We start from the raw sequence: 25,089 nt of genomic DNA, 5'->3' as shown, positions 1-25,089 counted from the left end.
GCGCCCGCCATAATGCTTCGCCGGAAGTCCCCAACACTTCAGTTTATGAAGAGACTTCTGGAACCAATTGTGTTCATAAACCGAGGTACCACTGTATATCAATTTAGATCACTAGGGCTGGCAAGAGGGGCGGGGTGGCTGCTGCCCTGAAGGAGGTGGTACGTAGAGTTGTCTTCAGTTGTATTGTGAGATCACTGATGGTACTCAGCCATGGAAGGTGTCCCTGCAGTCTAGCACAGTAAAGCACATTCAGCCACTGAACTCTGCTGGTGAGGGAGAAGAAAACCAAGGCATGTGATAATGGGTGGCAACAGCAGCCAGTAGGTTTCTTTGCGCTACAATAGTCCTATCTGAGCAGAGCAGCAAGAATTTTAAATTTCAGCAACTGCATTGCAAACATATCCTGGGCATGGAAAATGATTAGTTATGTCACTGGACCCCATTCAGTATTGAAGGACGTTGACTCAAGAACACAGGGCCGGCTCTACGGTAGGTAGAGTCCCAGTGGCGCGGGGCGCGAGGGCTGCGCCTTGCGAGGGCGGGGGCACCAGAGCGATCACCGCCCCTCAGCACCAGGGTGCGCAACCTGCTCGAGAGTGCCCTGCAAGAACATGTTGACTCTGACAAAAGTACATCAAATTATGAAAGGTTGGGAAAAGGAAATAGGAATTAGACACTTATTGGATACTTGCAGAAGTAACAAAAATACTGGGAAAACCTATTTAAAAATATCTCTCATCCTCAATGTAAAGTAAACCAATAAATATGCAGAAAGAGAACCTACACAATTGACACTGACATAAAAACTCCACGTACATACCAAGTTGACAAAACGACAAGATAGTGTGTAAGTTTACCTCCCACCCTCCACTCCTAACTTTGGATATAATATAGTTTTACATTTTACTTTGAATGTAATCAAAAGATTAAAATCTGATCAAGAAAAAAAAATGAGAGACATTGCACGTTCTTTGTAGTTCATGAAAATCTTTAATTTTTTTGGTTACAGGTAGGTAGCCGTGTTGGTCTGGGTCGAAGTAAAATGAGCTCATACCAAAATAAAAACTTAGTTGGTCTTTAAGGTGCTACTGAAGGAATTCTTTTATTTAATTTTTTTAAAAGCATTGTTGGGTATTTCAACTTTCAAATAGAAGAGGAAGAATAATAATAATACAAGAATTGTTGGGTATATTCAGCGGAGACAACCAAGGCTTATTTTATAAGCATTTAATTGGTTACTGGCAGCAAGAATATTGATAGCTAGAAACTGTAAAGGAAGCTAGAGGGCAAAAAATGAGAGACTTTTATAGCAGACTGGTGGCCATTCATTGAGCACACGAACAAAGACTACAGGACAAACTGTGCCTGCCATATTCCATAATATATGGTTGGGTTGACATTTTCCTTCATATTGATATTAGCAGCTTTCAGTCTCTTTCCACTTCAATGCTTGTATGAAATTTGCTATTATGGTCTACATCTGAGCTATGCCTTCAGGTTGGGGAAAAGCAGGGAGAGGAGGATGTTAAGTTTGTCTTCTTTTCAACAAAAGGAAAAGGGAAACAGATATTTATGGTTTAAAAAGATAAAAAAAGGAAAGGACCCCTGGATGGTTAAGTCCAGTCAAAGGCGACTATGGGGTTGCGCCGTTCATCTCACTTTCAGCCGAGGGAGCCAGCGTTTGTACACAGACAGCTTTCTGGGTCATGTGGCCAGCATGACTAAACCGCTTCTGGCACAACAAAACACTGTGACGGAAGCCAGAGTGCATGGAAATGCCATTTACCGTACCTTCCCGCCACAGCAGTACCTATTTATCTTCTTGCACTGGAATGCTTTTGAACTGCAGGAGCTGGGACAGAGCAATGGGAGCTCACTCCATTGTGGTGATTCAAACTGCCGACCTTCTGATCAGCAAGCCCAAGAGGCTCTGTGATTTGGACCACAGTGCCTCCCACGGAATAGGGATGACCATCTTTGGGGTCTGCAAGAATTCTAATAGTATTGTGAGCAGTTAACAACGGATATGGTTTTTCTTCTATCTATTTAGCGAAGACATTTATGCTGGTTCGTCCATCGCCATATCCCTACTGCAATGTAGTCCTTTGCAGTCCACAGGTCAATAACGTGAAGCAGGCATAGGCAAACTCGGCCCTCCAGGTGTTTTGGGACTACAACTCCCATGATCCCTGGCTAACAGGACCAGTGGCCAGGGATGATGGGAATTGTAGTCCCAAAACATCTGGAGGGCCGAGTTTTTCTATGTCTGACATAAAGCATAAATCTGTCCGACCATTTTGTCCGGCCATTTTGTGTGTGCCTTCTGTTTGGCGGCTGTTCTTGCTGGGAATTCAGAAAGGTCAACCCAGGAAATTGAAATGTAAGGGAGGGGTTTGGAAATCTAGTTACTTGTCCCCAATTTCCTGTTTCTTTTTTCCCCACTAGCAGTGTTCAGTCCCTGACTTGAACATTCCTGCACTTCTGGTTGGCTAGAACATTGGATGGGGGAGTTAAAATAGTGTATGCAGGTGAAGCAGAGCAAGCAGAGGAAAGAGAGATATACAAGTCAGAAGAGGGAAGTTACAAAAGTGAACCAAAACAAGAAGCAAGAAGGCTGGAAGCAGAGCTGTCAGTGCGCTGAAAGAAAGGAATGGCTTTATTGCTAGAACTTTATTGCTAGGTTTGGGGAGAGTATTTTGGGGAGATCCAGAGCTTAGTAACTGAGCACCCGCTTTGCATGCAGAAAGTTTCCAGGTAAGGATGGGAAAGACCCGTGTCTGAAACCCTGGGGAGCCACTGCCAGTCAGTGTCTACAATATTGGGATGGATGGCCCAATGGTCTAATTCAGGGTAAGGCAGCTTCCTGTATGTTATGTTTTGGCTAAAGTAGAGAAATGGTAGACATATATCAGTAATGGTTATATTAATATAATTAACAAGGTTTAGATGGGTGCACTCCCCAACATATGTTATTTTCTTAATTGCTATTATGGCTAACTATCATAGCTGCCAAGTTATCCCTTTTTTTAAGGGAAATTCCCTTATGCTGAATAGGCTTCCTCGTGAGAAAAGGGAAAACTTGGCAGCTATGCTAACTATTAAGCTCTTCTGAAATCTGTTTCTTCCCCTATAAATATTACACTAACTGTGTATATATCCCCTATAAATATTAACTAACTTTTTCAAAACTAGTTACAGGTAGGTAGCCGTGTTGGTCTGAGTCGAAGCAAAATAAAAAAATTCCTTCAGTAGCACCTTAAAGACCAACTAAGTTTTTATTTTGGTATGAGCTTTTGTGTGCATGCACACTTCGTCAGATACACTGGAACAGAATCCACCAAACCCTTATTTATATTCAGAGGGTGGGGGGTGGGGTGGGAATGGGTGATCCTATCAGCTCATCACCCATTCCCATCACCCCCACCCCCACCCTCTGAATATACATAAGGGTTTGGTGGATTCTGTTTCAGTGTATCTGACGAAGTGTGCATGCACACAAAAGCTCATACCAAAATAAAAACTTAGTTGGTCTTTAAGGTGCTACTGAAGGATTTTTTTATATTTTTTTTCAAAACTATTAGTAAAAAAACCAACCCCTACATTTTAAATTTGGTCTGATCTAATAATTTTCACCCCAGGCCTAGAGATAGCCCTCTTGGTCAGTAAAGAAATTCCATAAGAGATAAAGCTGTCATGGAGGATAAAGTGCTGTTCAGCAGAGGCAGGCTGGAAAAATAAAGACAACCATTTTGCTGTGGGGAGGACCACAGGAAATTAAGGGTCAATCAGGGGCTAAGGCCATGTACACTTTAGGGTATTGAAATGCAGCAAGGGCGTCCCAGTCCCCCACTGCTGTGTGTCAAGTCACACACACACACACACACACACACCATATATATAAAATGTTGTTTTATAATTTCAAGTACTCATTTTTACATCCTTAAGATATCAATGACTTCCCTTCTTCTCTTTCCATGGTTGATTTTATATATCATAAATCCCTGCATATTTTACAGAAACTATACCATTCAGTATTCCATTATTACATCCACCATAACTTATTTACACTGTTGAATTTATCTTAATGCTGCCAGCGTTTTCAGCTGTACAGTTATTTCCTATATATTCAATTGTTTTCCAATCTTCTCTAAATGTTTGTTCTTCAAGTCCCTTTTTTATGTTGCTGTTCACACCAGAGATGGGGTGGGGATGCCTCCCCCAGATGCCCATTACCTGATTTGTTTCCCCTCACTGACCTCCAATTCACTGAAGTTGTCTTCTGCACATGTACAACAGCTGCCTGAAATGTACACACCTCACCTTGACTGTCGCTTCCATTTTTTAAACACCTGGAAGCTAGTTTAAGGGAAAGAGCATTTCTCGAGAAGCTGCGGGATACCTATGAATTGTGGCTAATGTCGTGTGTATTTGGTTTCAGGCTCCAATGGTGGTAGTGTGTTGGAGTAAGCAGTAATGTGCACGCAGCCTAATTTAGCTGATTTGTTAGCTTTTCGTCTCTCCCAGGTTGTAGGCTCCAGTGCACACTGTCATGGGTATAAATAGGTTTTTCCTTTTGCAGTGTAGCCTGACAGTTTTGGGTAGCTGGAGAGAAGTAATTCTCCTTGTTCACAACTGTGCATCATTTACTACCCTAAATCTCTGCCACATCATCTAGTTGCCTTCCCTGATTCCCCCAGTTCCAAGAGTTTGCAGTGGAGGGGAGATGGGGCAACTTTGAGCCCTCCAGATAAAAGCTACCTTATACAGTGGTACCTCTGGTTAAGAACTTAATTCATTCCGGAGGTCCGTTCTCAACCTGAAACTGTTCTTAACCTGAAGCACCACTTTAGCTAATGAGGCCTCCTGCTGCCGCCATGCCACCCGAGCACGATTTCTGTTCTCATCCTGAAGCAACGTTCTTAACCCAAGGTACTATTTCTGGGTTAGCGGAGTCTGTAACCTGAAGCGTCTGTAACCCGAGGTACCACTGTATTGAATGAGACCATTGGTCCACCTAGCTCAGTATTGTCTACACTGACTGGCAGCAGCTCTCCCAGATTTCAGACATGGAGTCCCATCCTACTTGGAGATGCTGGGATTGAATCTGGGGCTTTTGCAGGGAAAGCAGAACCACTGAGCTGCCACATCCCCCCAACTCCCCCCAGCCCCTGCCGGCAGTGGTCGTGGATGGTGAGAACTGTAGTCCAACAACATTTGCAGGACCATGAGGACCAAAATTTTTCTCTCGGTGCTCTCATGGGCCTTGAAGTTGCAATGCCCGTCTCTCCCCCCCCCCCAAATGCCACCTTTCTCAAAGGAAGCCTGGGGTGAGTTGCGCGGGTGGGAAATGTGGGCTTTTCAGCCACAGCTGTATGGACGGCGAAGGCGACTTGGCACTGCCCACCGCCACCACGAGGTCAGGTGGGCATAGATCAGCAGTGGGGCACCGGGAGGCGACCAGAAAGAGGACTTGCGTGGACGGCCACGTGGTTTCCTCGGGGCTTTCGACAACTCGGGAGTGCATGTGCGTGTGCGTGCACAAGTTGGAGGGGGAAGGCGAGGAGGAAGCTGCGATGCGGGAGGAGCCCACAGAAAGTCCCCTCCTCGTCGACTCGTTTGTGCTGGTGCTGGAGGTGCGAGCCAGGAGCGAGATCCGTATGTATGAGTGTGTGTGTGTGAGAGAGAGTCCAAGATCCTTGTATCCAGAAGCAGCAGCAGGTGGACTCTTTTTATCCCCCCTCTCAAGACAAGCAGGTGCTGCAACCGGCTAAGGGAAGGAGGGCTCCCCCCCCCGGTCGACTATGGAGAGAAGACGGCTGAGATGCGACTGAATCTTCGCCGCGGGTCTGAGGAACAAAGGAACTCCTGCTGAAGGAGAAGCGAGGGAGCCCCAGGCGCGTTGCTTCCCCGCCACAGAGGCAGAAAGAGAGAGAGAAACCCATCTCCTTAGCGCTAGAACCAAGACCGAGGGAGGCTTCCATCCCGCTCCCTTTCTGTCCAGATCCTTTCTTTTATGGGCGCAGCGAAACCCGGAGCTCCGAAGAAATTCCCCTCCACTAACCATGGCACTTTCCGGGGTGCGCCGGGAACTTGGGCTTGGTGCTCGCCGCTTGCCGGACCTCCTTTCTTTGGCACCCTCTCTTCATCCGGAATGACTTTTCCGCTTAGGCCACTTTGACTCGAGTTTGTGTGTGAGAGAGAACGGGGCACTTGCGCTCTTCGCCTTCCCGGGAGCCGGCGAGCTTTTTCCAGCCAGAGTGGCCGCCCTGAAGGTTTCAAAAGCGGCGGCTCCCCTCCTGGATGCCTGCTGAGGGGCTGATTTCCCGCGTAGGGTGGGAGTTTTCTGAAGTGAGCTTGTGGCGGCCTCCCGAGAGGAAGGAGCTCTTCCCGCCTCGAGTCCCAGAGGAGGCGCCTTCCTGCCCGGGCTGAGTGCATGCGCGCCAGTCCCACCAGGCTCCTCTGCTCCCGCCATGGCCTTCACGTTTGCTGCCTTTTGCTACATGCTCTCCTTGGTCCTGTGTGCTGCCCTTATCTTCTTCGCTATTTGGCATGTGAGTAGCTCTTTCCCGCAAATCTTCCCCCTACTCTCCCTCCCTCCCTCCCTCTCTCACAAACACACAAATTCCACTTTCCACCATTTCCAGTCACGTCTTCTCCTTAAACAACCTTACACTCGAAGCAAATTCTTCCCCTCAAAGAATTCAGGGCATTGCGTTTACCCTTTGCAGAGTTTCAATTCCCAGCAACCCTTAGCAAACTACAGTGCCCAGAATTCTTCGAGGGACGAAAATGTGCTCCAGGTGAGTTTTGAAGGTAATGCTCCACATGCAAGCCTTATTCCTGTTCCTCATAAATAGTTCACACTTGGGTCAACCTGGTGCCTTCCAACATCTGGAAATCCCATCTCCCATAAGCCCCAGCCAATGCTGCCGATGGCCAGGGGCGATGGAAGTTGTAGTCCAAAAATTTCCAGAGGAAGGCTGGTTTGTGCAAGACATGCTTATCCCTTCATGACTGGAACATCTGGGAGAGCAAAGGCTACAGCTTTTAACATCACCTTGTGGGCAATGCTTTGGAGACAACTGACACATCCAGATGCTGGTTGTCAGGGGTGTACAGAAGCCCCTGCCCCCCATGTCCAGTGACTGGATGCAAGGGGTGGTGGAATTACACAGGCTAGCTGCATCCCCAAATGCAGTGTGGTTCCCAAGCATGTCCCCCACCCCTAGATCACCTGAACATTGGTGATGGTCTTGGTGGACCATTTAATGATTTTTCTGCCTGCTGTAGCAATTGTAATGTGCTGTGCTAGATACTGCATGATATACAACATAAGAAATAAAAGAAGCAATTAAAATGCAATTAAAATCAATGTGAATATTGAATGCAGACATGCCATGGACCACCTGAATGATGCTCATGGACCACTGGGTCCAGATCCAGGAAAAAGGAGGGATATAAACAAATATACTAATAACCCTTGCCATAATGGGTGTTCATTGAGTCAGCATGAAGGCGACTTGCATTTGCACAGATATATGCCCATAGATATCATACGTGAATGGGAATCCTGGCCAGTTACAATTCCGATTTGTACGGAGAGGCCCTGTATGCAGCTACCTGTATGTATATGCACGTCCTTCACACTGGCGCTAGAAGTACGGCTGACAGGGAATGTGGCAAACATGTGTCAGTGTAGCTACCAGGTTTAACCTTGTTGCACCCCACCTTCATTCTTTGAATCTGAACACTTATTGTCACTAATCAGGTGTAGACAAATTAAGTGATCTTATTTGTGAACGACACATTTATCAGGTTTGTTTTCAGCCCCTGCCTCACGAGTTTGGCTTTTCCCAGTGGCTAAATAGTTGTACTGTATACTTTGCCAGACAAGTTATTCAGGAGCAGTCCGCAAAATATGTCACACATTTGAAAGGAGGTGTGTGGAGGGAGGGTCAGGGAAACAACTTAAACTTGTCAGATTGCCTTACTGTGATAGGATTTTATGATGATCAAGTCAGGAGAGCCACTGTGGTGTAGTTAGGGACTAGGATTGTGGAGATCTGGTTTGAATCCCACCAAGCCATGAAGTTCACTAGGTGACCTTGGGCAATCCACTATCTCTCAGCCTATCGTATTTCACAGGGTATATGTGATACTAATATGGGGAAAAGAAGAGAACTGAGTGCGTATGTTATCCTTGTTCCTTGGAAGACGGGTCAGATATTAATGTAGCAAATAAATGCTACATTCCTCCTCCTTGAAATTTCCACCCACAACATGGGCTTTCCTCTTGTTGTACTAAGCATCAGATACTAGTAGTATTCATTAGCAATCTTCACTTGATATCACTTGCAGCTCCTTCTCTGTGCCAGAGTGTGCTATAGTCAAATGGATATGCTAGACAAGATTCAGAAAAACTAGACATACGTGTTCAATGGGTAACAAAACAAAATTAGACAAGGTACGTTTTGTTCAGACTGGTTTTCAGCCTGCTCCTCCATCTGGAAAAACCATCTTTTTATATAGCTGATTCATGGGTAGTTAAATTAGATTTTTTTAAAAATGGGAAATAGTTATCTTTATCAAACAGATTCACCTGGTTAAGTACCACCTTCTCAAATCCAGGGGTGGGGATGCATAATATTTCCTGAATGTAAGGACCCAAATTTGTTAGGTTGCTTGTTTTGACAACTAGGATATCAGAAACCCTTGTCCATAATCTGAAAACATAGCTATGTATATATTCAAAACATGTTGTTCTTGATTGTCAGGTAATCAGAAATTTGCTCTTGGGAATCTTCTACCTGAAAGCACAGGTGCATAGATGCCACCTTTTGATGGGATGCTGTTCTTGAGGTCCAGGCCTTCAGAATATCCTCTTGCCTATAAGGGATGAAGTAGATGAGCCCTTGGCGATCCATAATTGCATCTCTTGTCTCTCTTAATTTCTTTCAACAGCAGCCCTAATGAGGGAAGTATCAGCTGGAGGGGGGAATTTATATGAGCAAAATGATGGGCAGGAGGATTAAGTCCCATCCCTCAACACTGTCATCCTGATCTAATCCCCCCTGGCTGCTTTTAGAATAAATTAAAAAGAGATGGAAGATCCAATCACAAACCTCTGAAGTCTTGTCAGGTTGGGCCCTCAGAGTCTGTTATCTAAAGACACAGGTATCAACATTGGATGGAAGTACTGTTTTTGATTGGTCATCAGAAATTCTTGCCCATCAGAATCTCCTATCTAAACAGCTATCTATTTATCATAAATAAGATTAGATGCTTTTTAAAAACAGCACTTCTAAATATATATTTATCTCAATACACTTTGACAGTTAGCACAGAAATTACAAGGGTGGATTGATATGTGGAAGGGCAGCACCTCTGAACTCTATTAACTCAAATAGGTTTTGAAATACTGAACATTAAACATTAGTCACTCATACAGAGCTCTACAGGTTTGGCTGGCATTGGTAGCCAAAGATGTGGCTGTTAAGCCCTTTGCATTGCACCTCTTAAAGGGCAGTCCCCTTTGGCACAGGAAAGAGTAGCCAGCTTGTTGATTTAGCTGCTTCATTGACAACACAAATCCCAAAGTTGCTTTTGTTTACTGCTTTGAACATACCTGTTTGAGAAGGAAAGTGTGGGTTATAAATGTTGCAATGAATGAATGAATAGATAAAATAAGTCCTTTGACCTTCCTTCCTACCTTGAAGCTGGGGAGGGGGGATGGAATCACTGCATATTTGTTGGGAGTGATCTCTGCCTACTCCTATAGCTCCAAGGAAGGTTGTTGGCTTATCTTGATCAGCAGATGATGTCATCACATTCACCAAGTGAATGGAAGTCTGTACCGTGATTGCCTGGCACATTGCTGTCATTTGCAGTACTGAATGAATCATTGCACAACAAAAAAAGAAAAGTAATATCCATTGGGGTTAATAAAACAACATGGACAATTATTTTATTTAGTTATTGGTCTGAGTTGTGACCCCACAATGCCTCTCTAATTGCATTGATATGGATTGTAGTTACAGTGGTACCTCGGGTTACAGATGCTTCAGGTTACAGACTCCGCTAACCCAGAAATAGTACCTCAGGTTAAGAACTTTGCTTCAGGATAAGAACAGAAATCGAGTGCCGGCGGCACGGCGGCAGCGGGAGGCCTCATTAGCTAAAGTGGTACCTCAGGTTAAGAACAGTTTCAGGTTAAGAACGGACCTCCAGAACGAATTAAGTTCTTAACCAGAGGTACCACTGTATTTACTCATGAGGCAATCTGCACATGGTCAGGTGGTGTTGATATTTCCACACATGGTCAAGTGTTGTTCACATTTACAGGATTGTGCCACAGCATGTAAGTAAGGTTCTGGTGTTACACTTTGATGAACCCTGGTTCAAATGAAATCTCTTTATATATTCACATGACTCAATTTTATGGGAAATTCTGGTTCTGTTTGGTAAGTGGCTTACGTGAAAATGCTCGTCATGGAGTTTATAGAGTGAGAAAGTGCATGTTTGTGTTAGTGAGGAAACCATGGCATTCCATACTTGTTCTAGGTTTTTTTTAATGGGGGTGGTCAGCTATTTTCCTGATTTGGTAGTGGGCTGCTTGCTATTTTCCTTCTTGTGTGCTAGATCTTAGTGACCGCCGAGGACTCATTATCCCTTTCCCCTTTCCCCTTTTCGTTGTATGTCTCAGAATTATATTTTACATAGATGGTTTATATTATTTTATTGCTATATATATGCCAATAAAGGTGTTGAAATTGAAATTTAGTGTGCTAGATCGGGGTGGATAACATGGTGCCCTTGACATGTTGGACTGGATCCCTGCTAGTTGGTCATGCTTGCTGGGGCTGATGGGAGCTGAGTCCAACAACATCTGGAGGGCACCATGTTAGCTACACAGAGAACATATTGGTAGTTAAGTTTAATACACTCTGCTTAGGACCTGTGTATTCTTTCATATAAGAGGTATTGTGTCCTGGTTGTCAGACACTATGCCCCAAGAAACCTGGGTACCTGTGTTAAGAGAATTTGGCAAAGGTAGAAGATTCTGATAAGTACGAGCTGTTGTTGACTTGGTTGGCAAAAGCAGGACAATCAAATATTGGTATTCATTGTACGGTAGAAGATTGACTAGTGTTTGTCTTTGACTCAACCTAAAGAAGAATATTCTTATATTTTACAGCTTAATGCATTTTTATTTACATCAGTAAATAGAGATATGGTAGCTACGCAAAGCTTTGGTGTCTGGGCTGGATGAAATAGTCCATGCCTACTAGATGCTGAATGTACATCTTTGTTGTCATTAGATATCCACAGCAACATGTGTCAGCGAAACGCCCATATCATGCCAGACAGAAGTTTGCTGCTGCTGTGGCTCTCTGCTATGTATGGACTGCATTCTATGCCATTAGGAACACTGTCTGTTAGGAGGATTGTATGTATGAGATAAAGAATTGTAGAAATGTAGAGTTGGAAGGGACTTCAAGGGTCATCTAGCCCAACCCCCTGCAATGCAGGAATCTCAACTAAAGCATCTACGACAGATGGCCATCCAAACTCTGCTTAAAAACCTCCAAGGAAAGAGAGAGCACCACCTTCCCATGGAGTCCATTCCGCTGTCAAATAGCTCTTACTGTCAGAAACTTCTTCCTGATTCTGAGTCAGAATCTCCTTTCTCATAAGCTGAAGCCATTGGTTTGGGTTCTACCCTCCAGAGCAGAAGAAAACAAGCTTGCTCCATCTTCCATGTGACAGCCCATTAGATATTTGTAATTTAGAAGTAATTTCTCCCATACCCTATGTCCAGGGATTCCAGACTGCAGCGCCCAATAATAATACTCCATGCATTCTTCATCACTTTTAGGCAAAAGGGTCCAAGTTAGAACCAAAGCTCCATACACACTACAGTTTTGGTGCTATTCAACACCATTACAGAATTTTCTCAATAAAATACTTCCTGACAAGTTTTTAGTGTTATTCAGATGTAAAATAGTGCATTATGTTCTGATAATCTTTTCCCCAAGTTGAGATTTGTCCTGTCCATATTTTCTAAAATGCATTGATTTCACTAAAATGCTCTGATGAGGATGTAAAAGACACACTTACACACCCACTTAATTTCCCCCCCTGTCGAAGCAGCTCAGGGAATTTGAAGGGCAAGAGAGCTCTGACTCCCTCAGCCACTGAGGTTTTCTTTGCAATTAAGCAAGTAACTATAACAACTGCCTGCTTGCAAATGCCACCACAACAGTATCTGTGGAGATGAAAGCAGGAGGCAAAGGAAAAGAAGAGGCACTCAGCACCACAGAGGTGGGCACTGGGGGTGGAGAAGCTAAAGAGAACTGTAAGGCTATGTCTCTGGAAGGCTGTGCTCTTACCACTAGGCCCTCACCTGCCTTGATCTCCACTTCGGTCACATAAAGCACAGGGAAGAGTAAAGCAACTTACATGTCCCTCTCTAAAACACTGTACATTTAAAACAACAACAGCAACCCAATGTGTCTTGCAAAAACATAGATCATCTTCGAAAACTGTTCTTTTTCAGATTTGATCATCTGTTTAGTTAGGACTTGTTAAAAAGTTTTCGCAGGAAATATGACAGGTGTGAAATGGAAAACAAATGTGCTACTTCCTGTCCATATTTGCAGTTGGAATCATTCTGGACTTCATTCTGCAAGAGCTCCGGTACCCTCTGCACCTGCTTCTCATGTGGAGAGTTGTACATATCTGTGTACTGTATTGCACTTGCTAATACAATGCACTATTTTAAAATACTTTTAAAAGAGGTCTTCTAGCCAAAGGGTGTTTTTTTGAGCACTGGGCGCACAGATTCAAACTGCCTAAATGGGGAATGTCCCAAAGCTGCCCTCAGCACGAGAAGCAGAAATGATCAGGACCAGTGCAGGTTCCATGGTCCAAAAGAATGCCTTTAGTGCAAAAGCCTTAGTTGACACCTATTTTTAAAGGTACCTCTTATCTCCACTTCAAGGTTAACACCACCATGTGAAATCAGCCATGGGGAAGCTGATGATGGGCACAACTTCTTCGTCCATAATCAATAGCAAAGATGAAAGGAACTGAAAATATTATTGCCTAAATTGATGCAACCAGATTGATCCTTTCAGTTTCTTTCTACTGCCAAATTTTCAATTGTGTCTAGCTAACAAAAATATGTGGCAAAATGGATTTTTAAAAATCTGACATGAGCTGCAATTGAGCACAGTAAAGTAGGTTTTGCTTCAGCTAAAGTGCACACCATTCTTTTCAGTTCTCTTTGCTGACTTATTAGATATTAAACTGTTTTTAAAGTATGTTGCCATGCAACTGTTTTCACTAGTGCTTTTCAGTGGTAGCTCGGATAACCTCTTAACACAAATAATTTTAAAATTGCTGTATACTTTGAAACTCATTGAGTCAAATCTGTTTTGCAATAAAGAATAAAAGAGAAAAACCCTCTTCACTTTAACCAGGATGCCTATAATCAAGCCAATATGGGGAGGAAGGAACATAATACAATGCATAAAACATACATCTGAAGGAAGAAAATTGTGGTTAAATGCTTAATTAAATGTGGGAGAGCCAGTGCTGTGCTCTCTCTTGTTCTTCAGCAGTTGAAAAATAATGTGAAATTGTAATTAGCCTCATTTTTTTAACTACCACCTCATTTTGAAGAGATAGTAGGCAATTACAAAACTTTAAAATACTTTTTAAAAAAAGAGTAAACACTTTGTGATATTATCAAAGCTGGTGTAGGCATTGCTAAGAGACTGAGCTATGGGTTAGTGGTAAGTCCCTGATCTGAATATTGCTTCTGCCATAAACTCATTAGGTGGCCTTAAGCAAACAGAATGACCATAAGCTTGGGAAGGGTCATAGCTCTGTGGAAGAGCATCTGTCTGGGATGCAGATGGCCCTGGGTTCAATCCCCAGCATCTCCAGATAGGTCTTGGAGAGGCCCCAGTCTAAAAGCACGGAGAGTCACTGCCAATCAGAGTAGGCAGTCCTGAGCCAGATGGAATCCGTAGAAAAGAGCTTCCTACGTTCCTAAGCCACTGTCTCTCAACTTCTACCCCCACCTGCAATATGTGTGATAATAATGCTGATTTACCATTACTTACCATACTTAAGGCAAGCATTTATAGTCTTACGTATTGCTGTTGGTACACACATTGCATTGTTCGTAGGATGTTTTAAGTGTTCATCTAAAATGTAAAGTGTGAATGTTGCAAATATGTGATTTAAGCAGGTACGGATAAGGCTGGGAGAGACTTGGGTTTGCCCCTGTGTGTAGTATGTGCATTGGCCCTAGCCGTTCCAGTCGACTCACACCTATTCTGCTATAGTGATAAGGGCAGCCAGGATGGGAGCAACATATGCCACAGCAGGGTGGGGAGGTATAGTTTAGCATGATTATAAGAGTCGTGGCAGAGGCTAGTTGAGAATCGGATAGACTCACCAACAGCAATCTAGCTTTTACCCAGGTTGCTGTCTTCCATCCAAGACCCTCATCAACCTCCCCAGTACTCCTTTTTCTCACCAAGGGGTAACCCTAATCATGAGACAGTTCAACCCCTGCAAGAGGCACTCTGAAAAACAACAACAATCTTGGAGGAAGAAAACCTCATCACAGTCCTGACAGTCCTTGCCTTAGTGGTGCTAGTTTTTCAGTTCTCTGTCTGGATTGCAGTCATTACCACCAGCTGGTTTCTTCCTCCACAGTTCTGCTCCAGTAGGATGACTCTCAGGGTTGGCAGGGCTATAAAGGAGTGAGGAGGTGTTCTCCTCTCTCTCCACCATCCCTTGCTGGGTGAAGCATAACTTGAACATCTTAATAACCCTCTTCTTGAATTTCCTCTGCAGTACTTCCTAATTTGATTTCCTTCCATGTACCCCAGCTTCTTCCAAAATCTCTACTCAAGGCCCATCTTCCATCTCTACTTGTTTCAACATCCTCTGTTGCAGATAACTGCTTTATTTTCTTATGCATATTTCTGATCCCTCTTGTTCAACCTGGTGGCATCCCCTTCCTCCTCTCACTATCACCATGATTGACATCCCCTATGACTTCTTCACCTTCACCTATGTGACTGTTCTGCATCACTTCCCTCCCTCTCTCAGAAAAGACTTTACCTACATTGTTATAGTTTATGAATCAAATATATTTGATATATTTTTTTGAAGGGAAATGTAAAAGTTTACATGCATTTTAGGAAGCCATCAATGTGTATTGATGGCTATTTTCTAACTATACAAATTTATTTTTTCCTGGGCTGCTAAACAGTTAATAAATGTATCTCAAACAGATATAGAAGTATCTTTCTGCCCATAAGTAGCTCTTAACCTTTGTGTTAACCTTTGATATTATTGATCTATATTCATTCATTAAACCCTATCACAGACCTTGCTGTTGCAGTTAAATGACTTAATAGTTCTTTATACTTTGAATCTAAGTCAAGACCTATATATAAATTTAAAAGTGCCAGCTGTGGAGAGGGGTAGACCCATGGACCCATGATGGAGGTTGCTTCATGAAACACTTGCACCCAAAAAGCCTGTACTTGGAGACATGCTCACCACATGTGTACATAAGTCCCAATCGACTGGCATTCCTGCCAACATGCAGGAGACATCCTGGAGTGCAACACAGTCATTTTCCTCAGGGCAAGATACCACTTGTGTATCAACTTTAGGGATTGCTCCTTCACTTTAGCCGATACAGATTTATATGGTTCCATTTAGTTCCAGTCGTATGTATATCAACTGCAATATCTTAATTCTTTCCCGTTTAGACTTCTTAAGAAATCTTTAGAGCCTGTTACTGATTCCAAGACCTACCTATAAATGATGGAGACCAGACCCCTAGTTAAAGCAGAGCACTCCATATTTCTCTTCCAAACTCTCTTGTCTGGTAGCAGCCTCCTACACTGCTGGTTTTGATGATAATAAAAAAAGCCCAGCAAATCTGAGCTCAGAACAACCAAGCAGGGCAAACTGGATCCAATCACCTCTTCAATATATCAACAGTGAGCAGTCTGGGTTTGACCGAGCAGTTCTGACAAAAAACTATTATGTGTGGAGTATGTGGTGCATCTGCAGTGTTGGCAATCTTTTTGCCTTCTCTTGGCATTTTGCAGTAAAGTATCAGGACTGTGGAATGTTGCAGTTAGATCAAGCTTCTCTCTGGCTTTGTGTATGTTTTTTTTTTTACAGGAATTACATCGTCTATTTGTATCTTGCTTTTCCTCCCAGGAGCTGAAGGTTGTGTACATTATCACCCCCTCCCCATTTTCATCTTTGTAACAGCCCTGTGGGGATGCGGGTGGCACTGTGGTCTAAACCACTGAGCCTAGGGCTTGCCGATCAGAAGGTCGGCGGTTCGAATCCCCGCGATGGGGTGAGCTCCCATTGCTCGGTGCCAGCTCCTGCCAACCTAGCAGTTTGAAAGCACATCAAAGTGCAAGTAGATAAATAGGTACCGCTACAGCGGGAAGCTAAACGGTATTTCCGTGCGCTGCTCTGGTTTGCTAGAAGCGGCTTTGTCATGCTGGCCACATGACCTGGAAGCTGTACGCTGGCTCCCTTGGCCGATAACGTGAGATGAGTGCCGCAACCCCAGAGTCGATCATGACTGGACCTAATGGTCAGGGGTCCCTTTACCTTTTAACAGCCCTGTGAGGTAGGCTAGACTAAGTTTATATGTGTACATAAGCAACAGGTCTTGCAAATAGATCACAGGGTGTGTGTGTACTGGGCCCCCAATCCACATACAGTGTACCAGACCCAGGAGATCCACTGCTTATCCCTTAAAGAAGACCCAGAAGGATACCATGAGAAGTTCAGGAGAACCAGCAGGGATGCAGTTCTCCTGTTTTATTTCCCAGCTAGGGCATCTTTTCCCAACCTGGTGCCCTCCAGATGTTTGGGATTATAACTCCCATCATCCCTGACCATTTGCAATGTTGGCTGGGGCTGATGAGAAAGGTGTAGTCCAAACATCTGGAGAGCATCAGGTTGGGAATGGTTGCACCAGGGCAAGCAAACCAGTTTCTGTTCCAAAATCATAGAATCATAGAGTTGGAAGAGACCACAAGGGCCATCCAGTCCAACCCCCTGCCAAGCAGGAAACACCATCAAAGCATTCTTGACATATGCCTGTCAAGCCTCCGCTTAAAGACCTCCAAAGAAGGAGACTCCACCACACTCCTTGGCAGCAAACCACTGTCGAACAGCTCTTACTGTCAGGAAGTTCTTCCTAATGTTTAGGTGGAATCTTCTTTCTTGTAGCTTGAATCCATTGCTCCATGTCCGCTTCTCTGGAGCAGCAGAAAACAACCTTTCACCCTCTTCTATATGACATCCTTTTATATATTTGAACATGGCTATCATATCACCCCTTAACCTTCTCTTCTCCAGGCTAAACATACCCAGCTCCCTAAGCCATTCCTCATAAGGCATCGTTTCCAGGCCTTTGACCATTTTGGTTGCCCTCCTCTGGACACGTTCCAGCTTGTCAGTATCCTCCTTGAACTGTGGTGCCCAGAACTGGACACAGTACTCCAGGTGACGTCTGACCAGAGCGGAACACAATGGTACTATTACTTCCCTTGATCTAGATGATCTAGATGCTATACTCCTATCAGGCCAAAAGTTGTTCTGGAAGAGATCTAAATAATCAGTTTGACCCAAAAACCACTGGAGGTGTGCTGCCACAACCCATTTGAATACATTGCCTAAAAAGGGATGTTAAATACTGGGCAATAGGTATTCAGATCAGAGGGGTCCAAATATGCTTTTTCAACATAGGATGTTTCACCACCTCTTTCAACACCAGGTGTATAAAACTTCCTTAGGGAAGCATTTACTGGAGGTATGCATCAGCTCTGTGTGTGAGCTGAATAATTAGGCAAATCAAGGTGTTACCTCTCTCTCCTCCAAGTCAAAGTATGATGCACCCATCATAATCAGGTCAGGGCCCCCACAAAGCCACAACAAGCTCTGTTTCTGTACAGGAAGGAACAGCTCTATGTTTACTCCTATAGGCCTCACAATGTCTGGGAAATTGCGTGGGGAGTTCTAAAGAGCTAGGTTTGGGTTTTGTTAAAGCAGAGCAACATAAGATGTTAAAAACAAACTTAAATGAAGTTTTAAACTTTCTCATTTATTTAAACAAACCTTCCACTGCTTTGCTTCAACAACAATTCAGAGCTCTTCAGTGCTCTGGAGGCAACATTTTTGACACCCTGATTTCTTGCAAAAGCCATGGATCCAAAGTACAGAAATGACACAAGACTTCGTGGGGCCCTGATCTGACTTGGAGGGATTTATTAACATTGTGGTTCAACTCTGAAGAGGGGGAAGACCCTGAGTCATCCCAAGTTGTCTCATTTTTCGGCCCCTACATAGAGCCGATGCACACTCCTAGTATCTTTACTAACTTTCTAACTTACTCCACCTCCCTACTTTGGCCCTATTGTTCTGCAAATAATCGTTATTACTTAGCTGTCAGAAGCCTTTTAATCATTTGAACAACAACTTCAGCTAGCGCAACTCATTTTAAAATACCGGGTATATGGAGGACTGATTAAAAACCATTAATTGCTTCTCTTTTACATCAGCTATGCAGTACAGCCACAAAGACCTGGTGAAGTTACCATGGGTCTAAGCAATCCTTCTGTTTCACGTGCTAATTCAGTGGCATATATGGGTTTTGAGAATAATAGCCATTAAAATCACCAAGAATTAATTGTGTTCTTTAAGTGGAAGAACACAGGAGCATATCACTCCTACACAAATTTTCGCTACCTTTAAAAATCGCAAAGTGGGAGAGGAAAATGTTAATCCTTAAAAACCTGTATTCTTACAACCAGAAAATAAATTCACAGTTAATTGGATTTATAATTTGCTCCCCCACCTGTTGTGCCTAGACAGTGTGGGGGCAGAGGGATCTTTTTTCAAACAGTAATCAAGGCTGCATCACGTGTACTGCTGTATCTATAGCTGTAAGTAGAAAGTTGGAAGATCTTAAATTTGTAGGGTCTTTTCTGCCCTCCAGAAAATGAGGTCCTGGTGGATATTTCTTGGGAGGCTGAGTGAGAGCTAAAACCTCCCAATCTATTTCACATTTAGCCATCCTGAATTTGCGCATCTGGCTCTTCTCACGTAAATGAGGACTTTACATTTGTCTCAGTTGACATTCACTTTTTTAGTTTTGACCCAGTTCTCCATTTTGTCATGATGATCTAGAACAGGGGCTGCCCAACTTTTCATACCAAGTGGGCTGCAAGAGTACCTCCCCACAGAACCTGTGTGTCGCACACTGCTTTGTTGCAAAAGGGAGGGGGTGGAGTGTGAGGCCAAAATTTTATGTCCTCGCAGCTCTCGCATTGCCTTCCCAAAGCCAGCTAAGTGAGCCCCTGGGCTTTGGGAAGGAGGTGTGAGAATCTTAGCGCCCCCCCACCTCCTTCCTAAAGCTGGGAAAGTGCCAACTAGGCTTTGGAGAGGAGGTAGGAGGACCCGAGGACCCTGCCAGAGCCCTCACAGCTCCTTCCAGAGCCTCATTTAGCCAGCTTTGGGAAGACAACATGAGGGCAGGGTGTGCATCAAATGTTGTTGAGGACAACCAACAAAGGTCTTGAGGGCCACATGTGGCCCTCATGCCGTGAGTTGGACCACCCTGATCTAGAATTTTACTTCTGTCTTCTAAGCTATTAGCTGTGTCACCACTTTTGTGCCACCTGCAAATTTGATAAGCACCTTCTCTACTCCTTTTTCAAGACAAATTGTACAGATAATAAAGAACACTGGGCCTTGACAGAGTCCTGCGTCATCCCACTTATCACTTCCTTCCAGCTGTTGATTAGCATTCCTTGAGTATGGTCGTCCACCCCCCAGATATAAATTCACCTTACAATACCGTTGCATAGCCCATGTTGACAGCCTGAAAGAAAGTAAAACTCATTAAAAAGAAGTCTCTTTTTAATGGCCAGGCCATGGTCTGAATTAGTAGTGTTTAGAAGGTTGGCACAGAGAAGGGGTTGCTCACCTGCCTTCCTGACTCTGAATGTTGCTTCTGGTTCCTGAGAGGGATGAGGTGTAGGGTTCTCTTTGTGATGTGTTCTTTATTATTTGCCTGCGCCACACTGAGCTCACCACTCCCTCTCAGGTACCAACAGCAACACCCAGGGCTTGTCTACACTTGTGCTTTCCCCCTGTCTTCTAGGCAACAGGTCTGTGAGGCTTTTCGTTTAGTCTGCCACTTTCTCCGGGAAAACCTGCCGTTTACTGCTGAATTGGAGCAAACATCTACAGAAAACCAAACTGACATTCATTATGATTCAGAGGCAAACAGTGGGTTTTCCTGGGAAAAGAAGCAGGACAACTGAAAAATCCCTCAGATCCGTGCCTTGAATGCATGGGAGAAGCACAAGTGTGGAAAGAGCCCGCAATGAAAGCAAGTGAACAAGCACACTCTGTCTTTTGTTTTAGGATAATTACTATTGAGATAAAAAATTATGAGTCTCAAGTCATGCATGTTCAAATCTCTGCAAAGTTATGCTTTCCTAATCTAGACAAACAACTAACTTTAATCCAGAGAAAATTAGGAAAGGAACAACCAACAATCTGGTAAATAGAAGCTGTTGGTAGGTTGCAGCCCCTGCTGTGACTGTAGAGACTGATATGGGAGAGACATGTTTTGTTGCAGCTGGGGCAGATGAAGGTATCTGGTGGTGGTGCTGCAGATTCACCATGACGTTTCTTCTCTCTCTGCTCCTCTAGCAGCCAATCCTCCTCTGGCCACTGCTATAGATACACAACCTGACTATCTCCAAAGGCGCATTCCTCCATTGTTTCCTGAGACAGATGGATGCCAACCAAATAGAAAGCAATATTAATTACCCACAGAGGATAATTTGCTGAAGAAAGCTATGCCAAGATGCTTTTTATGATCGAGACAGCAGTTGATTGTTGGAGGAACCATTTGTTCTAAAATATTATTTGTCTGGGATTTTATGGGCATAATTTTGTTTGTTGGCGTTATGATTGCAATTTTGAAATGACCTATATGCTATGTTAAAACAAATGTTTACATTACATATTAATTACACTATTTTTTTTCTTAAAATAGACTATGTCATTCCTGATAATAAAATTTATTTTTTTATTTTGCCACAGAATTAAAACAAGGAGCAGTATTAAAATCTGACCAGGATTTGGTGATGATGGGGGAGCCAAATAACTTTGGTCCAATTGATTTTTGTCACTATTGAACAGGCTGGATGCATATACAGTGGTACCTTGGTTCTTGAACTTGATCCGTTGCGGGAGTCCGTTCGACTCTTGAAACCGTTCAAAAACCAAGGCGCGGCTTCTGATTGACTGCAGGAGCTTCCTGCAGTCAAGTGGAAGCTGCGTTGGACATTCGGCTTCCAAAAAAACGTTCACAAACCAGAACACTTACTTCTGGGTTTGCGGTGTTCAGGAGCCAAAACGTATGAGTACCAAGGTGTTTCAGAACCAAGGTACGACTACATGTCATTTTCCTCCGCAGAGATTTTTATAGCACAGAAAAATACATAAGCACTGAAATTCTCATGTGAAGTCCAGCATAACCTCCACAGTGCAACTCTTGTACTTTACATGTTATAGTAAGCATATGTTTTCTTATTAGCTCTGCCTAAGAATCAGGAACCATATCCATAAGGGTAGCTATGTTACAGTGCCTTATCCTGTACATGTTTACTCAGCAGCAAGTTCCATCAGGTATAGTAGGTATAGGATTTCAGCCTTATTTTGCATGCTAAAACAAAGACCCTAGTGGCACCTTAAAAGACTTAACAAATTTATTGCTAAGAAACTTTTGTGGTTCACCTTGGAAGCATCTTTTAACATAAGAAGGTTACCATCATCTGCTCACAAGCAGTTCCAGATGTTCCAAATGTCTTTGTATCTTCATCACCACCGAAGCATGAATTTTCCTGTGGAGTCTCATGTGCTCTTTTATTGCAGAGAACTTGTGTAATGTGACTTGAACACCAGCCAGCACTTCTTCTTCTTTTGGAGCTTTTGTGGTCTTGAACACAGTGAAAATGTGCTAACTTCTAGATTGCTTACCCTCAAAAAGTTACTTTAAAAAATAATATATAGATAGAAATTTAATACGCATGGCAGATTTACTTGCAGTAGGATTTTCAGTCTATAGGGTTGTATAGGGCGCATTTGTTTGGAAGCAAGGCTCCAGCTTGTTGTTTGTCCCTTGTTCTTCTCAGTTATTATTGTATTTCATTTAATATTGGAACGAGTGTGCATTGTGAAGGGCGGCATGCAAGAGGAGTGACAATAAGTAAGCCAAAATCTTAAGTCTGGTGTACTTTCCCTCTGTTCTTGGGATGTGTTGGAAGAAACAGAAGGGCTTTGGATCTAGAGCCTTCCATCATCTATCCTGCTAAACACCCTTTTCACCATTGCCGCTATTGAAACAGCAGCAACAGTGCAGGAAATGTGATGAATGGGTAGGTTTTTGAGGGTGGATCTCCTTTTGCACCCGCGGGCCCCAGTAGGTAGGGACTGAGATCTTACAAAGCTGAGGCCATAATGTTACATCTTAACTAAATCATACAAAGTTTGCTCATATTCGAGGCTTTCGCTGAATGGGAAAATTATGACTAAATTGGCACTCAGTCTGTATAGGCTCTATTTTGAGTCTATAGCATAACTTGGAACAGCTTGCCCTTTAGGATTCTTTGATAATAGATGTGATATACAAGTGGGCGCCTTGTGACTTTGTTTCCTTTGGACTAAGCTGTTTGGATCCTGTGAAGTTAAATTTCCTCCTATCCATTTTAAATGTCAAACTTCTCTTGTGTTGTGAGTCAGCCGGTAAAGATTTGAATGTTAACTTCCTAGGCATTGTTCTAACTCCGCAATCATATGGTATCCAGTTAAGAATGCCGACTAAGTAGTAGAGGACCACACTCCGCAACGAATGCCACTCCCTGCTATATTTTCCCAAGCTTAATGAAATTTTAAAGCCCATTTAGTACTTGCAGAAAGCGCCAGATTGTCAGCTGCAAAGACTAAAGTCCTTTGCATGCCCGTAAAATGGATTCAGATGGGCAGCAGTGGAACGTGATTACTTGCCTAGATCTGCTTCAACCTTGAATTGTCCTTAGTATGACCCTGTAATTGAGGGTGGGAGCATAATTGGGGGAGCAGATAAATCCCAGTTTGTGCCGCATTCAAAGCCAAGCTGTCACCTTTATGCATATCTTTATTTGGTGCTTTGGAAAAGAACTGAAAAAGCAGGCTGAGTCAGGGCAGGACAACCTTTTTCACCCTGAGGACAACATGTGGCTGCGGGTAGACAGTTGGGGGCTGCAGTGAGTCCTAGACTAGCGGTGAGTGGAACTATTCACACACACACACACACACACACACACACACACACACACTCATTCCGTGGGGAATGATTAATCTAGTTATGGTAACCTGAGAAGCCCATTGTCATTTCTGGCAAGTTCATCTTGGCTATCAACCGACAAGTCTTCCACATAAGCTACACCTGGGATCTGAATAATATATTTGCAGGGAATAAAGAGGAGAGGGTGAAGGGGGAATAACCACAGCTTGCTTGGAAAAGCCTGTAATAGAGTATGCTATACTGAGGCTTTTTTTGTATTTTTTCAGAAAATGCACACACACTTCTTTCTCGTTCCTCTTCGCCAGGGGAGAATACACTGCTGGGGTCTCCAGCAGGAGTGGGAGGCTTTGAGTGCTAATCTATGGCAACCATAGTTTAGCAGCTACTTTGCCTTGTTACTCCCGCAACTGCTGCTGTGAGTGCAACTCACTTCTCCCCTTCTTGACTCAAAGGGACAACCCTGTGCACAACACATTGGGTTCGCCAGTTTTGTGTAAGCTGCTCATGGTGAAACATGTGCATCAATAGCTGGCTTGTCCTTTATCTCTAGTCTCATAGCAGTTGTTGGATTATTGAAAGGGAAAGAGGTAGGAGAGCTTTCTGAAGTGGTTATGTCCTGGAAGGGCTGTTCTATGTGATATTTCTGAGTAAGTGACAGACAAAGGCATATCATGTTAGTACAGTATCCATTTTTCTTCTCTTTTTTTAAACAAGCATTTTGACTCTAGCACTAAGTGATAGAATATTTAGGTAGAGCAGACAAGCTAATCACTGTACAGGAGATTTTCTTAGGCATTTGACAGACTAAAAGATTTAATCAAGCTGCATTAAGCAAGCTAGCCACTTCTACACGACAGAGTGCAGGGCAAGCTACCATCACATTACGCTGAATTTATGAAATATTAAATTCAAATAGGCTGCTTCCTCTAAACAGGAAAAAGCAGTTTTGTATCACAGCAGCACAAAGCTTTATGATGAGGGAGTGGGCAACAACATTCAAAAATAGAGGAAACTGCCAGAAAAAAGCTGTTTTATCTCAGAAGCACAAAGCTGTGTAATAAGGAGAGTAGGCAACAAAATTGGCCCATGCCTGGAGATAACTGTGGCTCTCTAGCGTATACATATCCTGAGATTTTTGCTTTTTCCTGTTGAACAAAGTCCCCCTCTTCCCCCATTTCTTCTGCTTTCCCATCTGTTACCCTTTGCTTAAAGTTACACTGTGAATGTCCTTTATTTTCCTGGTTTCCCAACTTTCTATATATTGGTTATTGCTAGTGTTCTTCATCACATCCTGTTGAGAAATGTAACCACTGCTTATTTGCTTCTTCATCCTTGAAATATGCCTACCTGGCATGTAAAGTGAATTTGTGTGTATAGCAGAAAAACGACGATATTAAACAGGGACATATTGGGTGTAGGCTTGGGAGAAAAGCAATGACAAACCTAGACAGCATCTTAAAAAGCAGAGACATCACCTTGCAGACAAAGGTCCGTATAGTTAAAGCTATGGTTTTCCCAGTAGTGGTGTATGGATGTGAGAGCTGGACCATAAAGAAGGCTGTTCGTTGAAGATTGATGCTTTTGAATTGTGGTGCTGGAGGAGACTATTGAGAGTCCCACGGACTGCTAGAAGATCAAACCTATCCATTCTGAAGGAAATC

At 43.4% G+C, this 25,089-nt stretch overlaps 1 protein-coding gene across 1 annotated transcript in view; it reads left to right on the top strand.

The window, feature by feature from the left end:
* The first annotated feature begins 6,061 nt into the window (after positions 1-6,061).
* CNIH3 (cornichon family AMPA receptor auxiliary protein 3) overlaps positions 6,062-25,089 on the top strand; it is a 58,292-nt gene continuing 39,264 nt past the window's right edge. The window contains exon 1 of the mRNA XM_035110676.2: positions 6,062-6,551. Within this exon, the coding sequence (XP_034966567.2) occupies positions 6,471-6,551 (81 nt within the window). The 5' untranslated portion in view covers positions 6,062-6,470. The remainder of the gene's footprint in view (positions 6,552-25,089) is intronic.

The sequence above is a fragment of the Zootoca vivipara genome, chromosome 3 (genome assembly GCF_963506605.1).
Source record: "Zootoca vivipara chromosome 3, rZooViv1.1, whole genome shotgun sequence".
NCBI classification, from domain to species: Eukaryota; Metazoa; Chordata; class Lepidosauria; order Squamata; family Lacertidae; genus Zootoca; species Zootoca vivipara.
The sequence above is the reverse complement of the archived record's forward strand: the minus strand, read 5'-3'. Positions and strand labels throughout refer to the sequence as shown.